The sequence below is a fragment of the Clinocottus analis genome, unplaced genomic scaffold, assembly GCF_023055335.1.
Source record: "Clinocottus analis isolate CAN_PGR_092001 unplaced genomic scaffold, fCliAna1.0.p SCAF_11, whole genome shotgun sequence".
NCBI classification, from domain to species: domain Eukaryota; kingdom Metazoa; phylum Chordata; class Actinopteri; order Perciformes; family Cottidae; genus Clinocottus; species Clinocottus analis.
Genome location: NW_027175832.1, coordinates 21,103,869 through 21,114,858, shown reverse-complemented (window position 1 = coordinate 21,114,858; position 10,990 = coordinate 21,103,869). Strand labels below are relative to the sequence as shown.

The 10,990-nt window shown below is 38.9% G+C and overlaps 1 protein-coding gene across 1 annotated transcript; it reads right to left on the bottom strand.

Moving 5' to 3' along the window:
• Positions 1–259: 259 nt before the first annotated feature.
• LOC137803052 (uncharacterized) lies at positions 260–7,628 on the bottom strand. The gene is made up of 4 exons (XM_068601312.1): positions 7,606–7,628; positions 5,566–5,672; positions 2,261–5,390; positions 260–377 (listed from the first exon to the last, which is right to left on the bottom strand). The coding sequence occupies exons 2-4, from the start codon at positions 5,657–5,659 to the stop codon at positions 260–262; spliced, it is 3,342 nt and encodes a 1,113-aa protein (XP_068457413.1). The 5' UTR covers positions 5,660–5,672; positions 7,606–7,628.
• Between the last annotated feature and the right edge of the window lie 3,362 nt (positions 7,629–10,990).

Here is a 10,990-nt window from a genome sequence, read left to right as displayed (position 1 = left end):
ATGTTGGAGCTTCATCAACGGAGCTTTTGTTCTCTCTCTCTCTCTCTCTCTCTCTCTCTCTCTCTCTCTCTCTCTCTCTCTCTCTCTCTCTCTCTCTGAGTAAGCATGGTGGTTGAGAGCTGAGCGGGTGAGTTGGTAGTGATTTATATGGTATTCAGTAGTTAAAGTGGGAAATATAGTGTATGGTGTAGGGTCACGGTGGGGTTGTATGCACGTGGGGTTTGTCTGGTTCGTGTGTGTTTGTTTGTGGCCGGCTGGCTTATGCTGGGCCCGCTGGGTGGTGGGTCATGTGAGCTGGGTGGAGGGTCACATGGCCGTAGGACTGGAAGGTGGTCTCACAGATGAGGAAGATCTCCTCAGGGTTCAGGTCTCGGCTGCTGAGACACGTGGTGTCTCACAGGAGGAGGCAGCTCCTCATGGTCCTAAATGACCGGAGCAAAGTCCTCGACCTCGTAGTTATGACAAGAACTCCGTAGAAATCCTAAAATTGAGAATTATTTGACTAATATCACCTTTTTAAATAATAAGTCACTGTTCACCATGACAAGAACTCCGTAGAAATCCTAAAATTGAGAATTTTTGAAATAATAAGTCACTGTTCACCATGACAAGAACTCTGTAAAAATCCTAAAATTGAGAATTAATAGACTAATATCACCTTTTGAAATAATAGGCTCCTGTTCTCCATGACAGGAACTCTGTAGAAATCCTGAGATTGAGAATTTTTGAAATAATAAGTCACTGTTCACCATGACAAGAACTCCGTAGAAATACTAAAATTGAGGTTTTTTTTTTAAATAACTCACTGTTTACCATGACAAGACCGCCGTAAAAATCCTAAAATTGAGAATTACTGGACTAATATTACCTTTTGAAATAATAGGTCACTGTTCACCATGACAAGAACTCTGTAGAAATCCAGAGATTGAGAATGAATTGACTAATATAAAATTTAATTTTTAAAGTTCAAAAGAAGCATAGACTTCAGTTGGTTATCTCCTAGCGTCAGTTGACCTGAAAGGTCCTGAAAGAGAAAATGTTGCTGCAGAAGGTAAAGAACACCACACTGAGACGTTAAAAGACAACAGGCAACACTTGAGGAATAACAACATTTATTAATTGTTAATTATTTAATTATTTATCCGTCTGTCACTGGGAGCCATCACATTACCCCACAGGACAACAACACACAAGTCAATAGACATTAGTATCAGGGAAAATGAAAAAGATTGAGGTTTACAAATCTCCAAGACATCAAACTTAATAGTAATAATTAATAGTGATAAAACCTAATTATAATTAGGTTTGAAAAATAAAACAATAAAACAAGTAGTAATTCTTGTGAGTTGATTTTTAAACATGTTTTAATCAATGGTGTTTTAGCCTCTGAGGCTTTCAGGTTCTTTCTTTCAACTGTTTCTGTCTTACGTTTCTTTAACTTCCTTTTACTCAAAAGTTGTACTTCTGATGAAAATGTATCTTTCAGGAATAGTTTCCCCATCTATAGTCTAATGTTTTTTAATTCCTACATCAATAATTCAGAAAGAGTCACCTTATTATTAAAGCACAAAAACATATAATGTAATACACATCAATATAATAAGCCATTCACGTTATTCACAATAATTATGTTGTTCAAATCTCAAAGACAAAAAGAAAATACAAATATATTGGTTTAAAAACCTGTATCAAACAGTGTCAGGCTAAAGCTGAAGTTGAAATAATAATATTTAAATGATATAATAGAAAATAAAATGAACATTTTCCCTGTTCAGGTCTGCTAAGTTTATAAAGCTGCAGATTTCAACTTTTACATTGGTGGTAATGGTGGGAAGTAAATAAGGTCACTCTAAAACAGAAAAAAAAATTGTTTATATAAAAACATTTTTTGCATTGAATCATGTGGGGATGTTTGCTGAAATCTTTTAGATGGCCCTATCAAAAAACATTGCCACCAGCCGCCAAAGACCAAATTTTTTCGTCACCAAAGTGAAAGCCTCGACTATTTATGTGTTGCAGGGACGCAACTCGTTGCTCCCAGCCTGATTCAGCCTGAGATTCCTCTTCCTTCATGTAGCACTTAATATACTCTGAAGGGTCAGGAGGATTGGACTTCAGTGGTGTCCCTTCAAGACTTTTGAGATACACAGCAGATGTACTGATCAGGTTCTCCACCTTATTCATCAAACTAGAAGATTTATTCATCAGTTGTCTAATCAATTGTCCAACAGGTGTCTTATCCTCTGATGGTATCAAGTACTTTTCTTTCAGTTCTTTTACTCTTCGTTGTTCTTTAACCTCCTCGTACTTCCACCTGTACTTAAGAGATCCAGCACCAGAGATGAGTACTTTAACAGGCTTTCTGACGGTGACTTCAAACTCAAAGGACTCATTTCTGTTGATCTCTGCTTCATGATTTTTAACTGTTTGAATTGTCTCTTCAATCTCCTGAAGCTTAGCTAACTCAACTTTAACCTGCTTCTGCAAATTCAAATATGACTTATTGGGCTGCTTTCTCTCTCTGAGGACCTCCTTCGTCATGGTCAAGCTTTTGGTTTCGATGACATTCAAAGCAACAAAGAACCTCTTCATGCTTTTTGTCCCCATGTTCCAAAACATCTGATCAAAGCCTCCTTCTTCGTCTTCATCCTCATCATCCCCGCCTGCTTCAGGTGATTTGTTGACTGCAAACAACGCTGAGTTGTTGAACTTGAAGTGAATCGGCAGCCCGTTCTTTGTTTTGGGACACGGGACACCTGCTTCATTGATCCCCCCTAGAACCGGTGGTTGCTGTCTGTTTGCGAATGTCACCAGAACTCTGATGTTTTCTGCCACATCTTTGCCAAAGATTGAGAGCACAGAATCAAACACATACTTCTGTGATGGTGTGAGTCGTGCTAAAGCCGCCTGAACCACGAAACACACAGAGTGGATGTCACTGACGCCATCAGCAGAGAAGAGGTTACAGAGATGTTCAATGACTTCCTCGTCTCTTTCTATGCCTCCTGTTTCTCCAAAGCCTGGAGTGTCAACGATGGTCAGAGAGTGATCTATTTTAAATCCCTCCTGGTGGTTGATCTTGTACACAGTGACTTCAGAGGTCTGTATGACATCATGAACTAACTGGAATCTGAAAGGGTCCTTCCACTCCACACCAACAATGTAGTTGATCATTCCATTGATCAGAGCAGACTTTCCTGATCCGGTCGCTCCAAAAAGCACAATAGTACGGTTTTCCCTCGTGCTTTCTTCTCCAAAAGTGAATCTTCTGCATCCATCGATATCCACATCTTCTTCCTTCAGAGTCAGTTTGTAAACTGAGGGAGATTCAGAATTCATCCTTTCACTTCTTCTTTTGAGGATTTCTGCGAGACGTATAAATTTAGTTGTGCAGACATGAACAGTGATGCTTTCTTTGCTTCTGCCGGCTAAACCACAATCACACCTGACCCTGACCACATATTCTGTCTCTGGGTGAAGTCCTGAGATGATCGCCTTCTCAGCCGTTGACATGGTTTGTTTCCATTGGAGATCTTCCTCTTTGCCCCCGTGGTCCGTCTTGGCGTACTCCACGATGGAGCTCATAATGAGGACATCTTGTCCGAGCTCAGCAGGTTTCTCCCAGCTGACTGAGATCTCTCCTGAGTGTGGTTCAACTTGAGGCTGTCCAGGAGGGCTGCAAGGTAAGGTTTTAGTGGAACCACTGACGTCGTTGGCTGGCCCGACACCTGCTGAGGTCACTGCTCTGCATCTGAACTCGTACTCTGTGTTAGGACTCAGGTCGCTCACTGTGACCTCTTCACCTTTTGATGCTGTCTTCTGTTTCCATCCTTCCTCTCCACTGACACAGTACTCAACAGAGTAGGAGGTGGTGTTCTCTGCTCCATATTTGGGTGGAGAAATCTTCAGCGTCACACTGTTGTGGTTGATGTCCCTTACGGTTCCTGTTTCAGGCTTTGAAGGTGGCTCAAAGTTCTCGCTGACAGAAAAGCCGTCTTTATAAAGGTAGATGGTTGAACCTTTCTGTGCCTCATTTGTTGATCCCAAAGTCAAGAACTTAATGTTCTGGTTCTCCTTGTTGGCCTCTGCAAAGTCACTGAAGAGCTTTGCTTTCTGTCTCGTTGCTTGTGCGACTTCTTTTGAGGCGTACCATTGTTCCTTCTCTAGATGTTGACTGTGTGCATCTTGAGGGTTGTCTGGTGTTTGTCTTAAGTAGTCTGATAAGGTTGAGAGGTACGATTCATCACTTCCCAGTGAGGTGAAGACAAAACACACCACATGTTCTGCACTGAGACTTTCTTTGTACAGGTCATGTAGCGATGGAATGATCTTGGTGTTTTTCATCATCTTGGTGAAAGACTTTAAAATAGAGACTTCCTTGTCTTTACAGTCCATCCACTCGTTCAGGTTGTTGCTGTTGAAAGGAGAAGAACGTCTTTTCTTCAGGATCTCAGCGAGCACAGCTTCCTCTTCTCCTCCTCCTCGGATTGATGGAAGTTTCTTTGCCAAAGTTCGTTGGAGTTCCAGTCTGAACTCAGAGCACATCTCTTTAAAGGTTTTAATCTTTTTGCCAATCTGTGGGAACTGCTGTGCAGTGGTGGTTCTCAGTGCATCATTGCACCTCATTTCCAGCTCGCTGAAGTCCTCCAGGACACTCTGGGATTCTTGAACTAATCTTATACTTATCTGACGTACGAGTTTAGCAGCAGAAGAATCTAAACTGGTCAATGGCAGCAGCCAGACCTTCATTGGTACGGCGTTCTCTCCGTTGGTTCCCAGCAGTCTTGGCAGACTTTGGTAGACTTCTACTGCGTCCTGAAAGGACACAGGATTCTTTTCAAGAGAAAAGTCTCCATGGAATTTGCAGGAGAATTTCTCAACGTTCTCTCTGTCCTTGTCTTCCATCTTCAGGGAACCTTCACCCTCAATCGAAAGGCAGGGAATCTTCTTGATCATCACCTTCAGGTTCCCCTGAATGTCTTGATGAGTTTCTGTTCCAGACACCTCACGGTCAAAGACAAAGAAGGCTTGTGCCCCATAAAGAATACCTGTGACTACATGTGTTGCTAATCCTTGATCAAAGACATACGGATACTTCACGTTGCCTCTTCCAAGCTGATTCATGGACAGTTCCTGGAACTTTGTGGTAGCTTTGTAGCTTAGTGTAACTCTGGCCTGATTTCTGGAAGTCTTACTATCGTTCAGGTATTTGGCCGATCCTCCAACCTCCACCAGTCCGCCTAAGAAACTGGCCTTCAGTGAGGCTTCAACATTTAGTGCTGAAGATTTATCTGCAATAGATTCAGATGCGACCATCTCAAAACCATTATACTTCTGTGGTCTTTCACCAATATTACTTTTCAGTTCCTCACGGTCCCACAAAGTCATTCCTGCAAAAGAAGAAGCAAAACATGTAATTCAGCTTCCAGAAGCAACCGGACAGGAGACGGTGCTGTTACGCTACAGACTGATTACAAGACCTGAGATGAAAACCTGTTGAATAGGACTGTAAATGCAGAACGTTTGGTTGTAATGCATTAAGTATCTTTACATCTCAATTCTTACCAGGAATAAGGGAGTCTTTGCGGCAGTCGTACAACATCCCGATGCTGAACGGTCGGCCGAGCGCCGCCACCTCCATCGTCCCGCTGGAGTCCATCGTTCAGCCTGAACTGCAAAAAACAGTTTGTTGGTTCATTTATGACTAATATATTTGAGATTATCAAGTCTAACTACTATCTCATTTTCATTTATGTTAATATACACATTTCCAATTTTAGTGCTCGGTCTTATGACCAAACATCAATATCATGTTTTTTTAAATTCTTTATTTCAAAGTATTTTTATTGCATGACTGGGCCTTTTCTATATGTTATGAGTCCATACATAAGTATAGCGCTAATTGTGTCCTGCCCACTGAGACAGCCTTGTTCTGAACTCTTCCCACCATCCAGATCACCTGTTAGATTGTTACACAGCGTCCAGCCTGAATTCCTCCTCTGTCAATCTTCCCCCTCATCCTTCACATCCCATGGACTCATTACACTGTGTATTGTTTCAGCTGCAATGAGTGTGCATGTGGCAAACTACTGACTTTTCAAACGGTATTGAGTTGGTGGTCAGCTTCCAGCTCAAGCTGGAGAGGAAGAGATTCAAAAGCTATGCAAAGCGTCAAACCCCAACTGGGGTCTGAAGCTCTTTTCCCCGTGTTCAAGTAGTCGTATGAACCAGGAGTCCTAACACTTGTGTTATTTTATATCTTTTTTCAGATTTTCTATTTTTGACCACAGAAAAAATGACAACGAAACAACGAAAAGTGATTTTAAATCATGTTTAAAAAAATCAAGTGATTCAAAAAGACCACAAAAAAGTAGTGAAACGATTGTAAAGAGACTCAAAACGAATACAAAGAGAATCATAACAACCACAAAGATCTGCAAAATAACCACAAGGAGACTCAATACAAATACAAATGCAAAACAACTGCATAAAAATACCATCGAAAGTTACAAAACGACTATAGAAAGTCAAAAACAAACAAATCGCCTGTAAAAGAAAAGCAATTACAAGGATTCTCAAAACTACTACAAAAAAGAAAAAGAAATAAAAAGACTCAAAATAACTTAAAAGTGTTCTTGTAACATCTACATTCATAGTGGTTTCCACCATGAAGCTTTACATTTCATTCAGCTGACGCTTTTATACAAAGAGACTCACACCGTATATTTAATTCATTCATTCATTCATTTTGTAAATGTTTTATTGTATAGGTGCAGGCTTCAGATAAACCCAGTTGGCGTTTTGTCTCTTCCTGCACTGTGATATTCATTTATCTCTGTTATGTTTGTTTATTTTTATTGTATAGTTTGAATTGTGCATAATAAATACAAATAAATAAATACAACTAAAGACTGAATAATACTACAAAGAGACTAAAAACAACTACAAAAAGATGCAAAAGTACTACAAAGAGCTTCAAACTGGCAACAGGGCCTGAAAAGAGATGCAAAGCTAAACAACTGTAAAGACTCACAACAACCGCATACATACGAAAAACAACAAGAGACTTAAATTAATTCAAAATACTCAAAATGAATACAAAGAAACCCCAAACAACGACATAAAGATGCAAACGACTAGAAAAGAAACATGCACTTTATTGATCCCTTGGGGAAATTCTCCTCTGCATTTAGAGTCCTGAGTGAAGGAGCAGCGAGGGGTTAATGTCTCGCTCAGAGACACTTCCACATGTGAACTATGGAGGGCCTGGAGAGCGAACCGGCGACCTGGTGGCAACGGGACGACCTCTCGTCCCCTGAGCTACAGCCGCCCGAACCCGACTAATAAAACTACAAAAAGATTCAAAACAACCACAAAAGTCTAAATGACTACAAAATACTCCAAACGACCACAAAGAGACTCAAAATAAGCACATAGAGATACAAAATAACAACAAAGAGACTCAAATAAACAAAACAATAATTGAAAGGACAACAAAACAACACAAAACGACTACAAAGAAACAAATGAAATCATGCATAAAGTTCATGAAACGTCTTCAGTAACTCATGAACTCTGAGACACAAAGTTTGTTCAGAAACTTACCGCTGAGCTTCAGCTTGAGTCAGAGAGGAGGAGAGTTCTAAAGCAACGCACTGTGTGCTGCTTTTATACACACACACACACACACACACACACACACACACACACACACACACACACACACACACACACACTTACAATAAGTGAGACCATTTCCAAGAAAACTCATCCAGGGAAGATGAAAGTAAAAGTAAATATGTTACATGTTCATTCTCTGTTCTCTGTGTATATATATATATATATATATATATATATATATATATATATATATATATATATATATATATATATATATATATATATATATATATATATAAACACATTTAATTTACCCATTGAAGATGTTTGGACAAAAAGGAGTAAATCCACTATTTGTCTCATCTTGTGAGCAAAGAGCCTGAAGACGTTTTAAAATCGGAGTGAATAGTATACAATAAATACACACAATACTACATCATATGTTTTGAGGTTGTCAGCCAGAGGAGCTCTTTCATAAATGCTGACATGTTAAAATCCCAGCATGTTGAGGAAGTTCAGCGTTTGTGTGGTACTGAAACTAAAAGTCATGAGGTTCTGAGTTCCTCTCTTAAAGAACCAACATGTGACCTTCAGCTGGAGGGTCAGGACCCGACAAGGAGATGATGGAGACTTCTGGATGAACAGAGGAAACTCGTACTGTAGCAACTGTAACAATGATACTCAGCAACTGTAACAATGATACTCAACAACTGTAACAATGATACTCAACAACTGTAACAACGATACTCAACAACTGTAACAATGATACTCAACAACTGTAACAACGATACTCAACAACTGTAACAATGATACTCAACAACTGTAACAACGATACTCAACAACTGTAACAACAATACTCAACAACTGTAACAACGATACTCAACAACTGTAACAATGATACTCAACAACTGTAACAACAATACTCAACAACTGTAACAACGATACTCAACAACTGTAACAATGATACTCAACAACTGTAACAACGATACTCAACAACTGTAACAATGATACTCAACAACTGTAACAACAATACTCAACAACTGTAACAACGATAATCAACAACTGTAACAATGATACTCAACAACTGTAACAACAATACTCAACAACTGTAACAACGATACTCAACAACTGTAACAATGATACTCAACAACTGTAACAACGATACTCAACAACTGTAACAACGATACTCAACAACTGTAACAATGATACTCAACAACTGTAACAATGATACTCAACAACTGTAACAACAATACTCAGCAACTGTAACAATGATACTCAACAACTGTAACAACGATAATCAACAACTGTAACAATGATACTCAACAACTGTAACAACAATACTCAACAACTGTAACAACGATACTCAACAACTGTAACAATGATACTCAACAACTGTAACAACGATACTCAACAACTGTAACAATGATACTCAACAACTGTAACAATGATACTCAACAACTGTAACAACGATACTCAACAACTGTAACAACGATACTCAACAACTGTAACAATGATACTCAACAACTGTAACAACGATACTCAACAACTGTAACAACAATACTCAGCAACTGTAACAACGATACTCAACAACTGTAACAACGATACTCAACAACTGTAACAACGATACTCAACAACTGTAACAATGATACTCAACAACTGTAACAATGATACTCAACAACTGTAACAACAATACTCAGCAACTGTAACAATGATACTCAGCAACTGTAACAACAATACTCAACAACTGTAACAACAATACTCAACAACTGTAACAACGATACTCAACAACTGTAACAACATGTAGAGGACACACACACACTGATGCATGCAGAGGACACACTGACATGACTGACACATAATTGGTGTAACTCTTAGAGGGAGATCAGTGGGCCTGGATGACCAAACACACATTAACACACATTAACACACATTAACACACATTAACACACATTAACACACACACACGAAGAGACTAAGAATGATGACTCACCACGACTACAGAGAGAAACATGAATACACTGTAAACATGTCAACATGTCAACATATAAACATATAAACATGTCAACATATAAACATATAAACATGTCAACATGTCAACATATAAACATATAAACATGTCAACATATAAACATGTCAACATATAAACGTGTAAACATATAAACATATAAACGTGTAAACATATAAACATATAAACATATAAACATATAAACGTGTAAACATATAAACATATAAACATATAAACGTGTAAACATATAAACATATAAACATGTCAACATATAAACATATAAACGTGTAAACATATAAACATATAAACATATAAACATATAAACGTGTAAACATATAAACATATAAACGTGTAAACATATAAACATATAAACATATAAACGTGTAAACATATAAACATATAAACGTGTAAACATATAAACATATAAACATATAAACATATAAACGTGTAAACATATAAACATATAAACATATAAACGAGTAAACATATAAACATATAAACATATAAACATATAAACGTGTAAACATATAAACATATAAACATATAAACATGTCAACGTGTCAACATATAAACGTATAAACGTGTAAACATATAAACATATAAACATGTCAACGTGTCAACATATAAACATATAAACATATAAACATATAAACGTGTATATCTTCACTCCTCATCACCTGCAGCTGTACAGTTTCTGGATGACGTCCTTCAGTCTCTGGTCATGTAATCCAGAGCAGTGCTGCCCTCTGGTGGCGGCTCACTGCTCAACACGCAGACCTGCTGCTCCAGCTGAAGCCGACAGACTGCAGCTCCTGATGTCATCCAACACCTGAAGCCTGGAGGGAGGAGACAGGAGACAGGAGACAAGAGACAGGAGACAAGGAGACAAGGAGACAGGAGACAAGGAGACAAGGAGACAGGAGACAAGAGACAAGAGACAAGGAGACAGGAGACAAGGAGACAGGAGACAAGGAGACACACACGATGAGTGCTTTGAACAGAAAGAGGATTTATGAACAGAAGGAGCTGCTGCTTCAGAGGAGCCGACGCCCCGACAGGTGAGCTGCTAACGAGCACAGGTGTTCCCTCCTGAGACCCGTCTGCCACGCCCCCTGCACACCTGCAGAGGGTCACAGTCATGTATATGTGTGTGTGTGTGTGTGTGTGTGTGTAGATATATATATATATATATATATATATATATATATATATATATATATATATATATATATATATATATATATATATATATATATATACATACATACTACACTCCTGTAGCACACACATCTCCCTAAAGAGCTGTGTGTGCGCGTGTGTGTGTGCGCGTGTGTGTGCGCGTGTGTGTGTGCGCGTGTGTGTGCG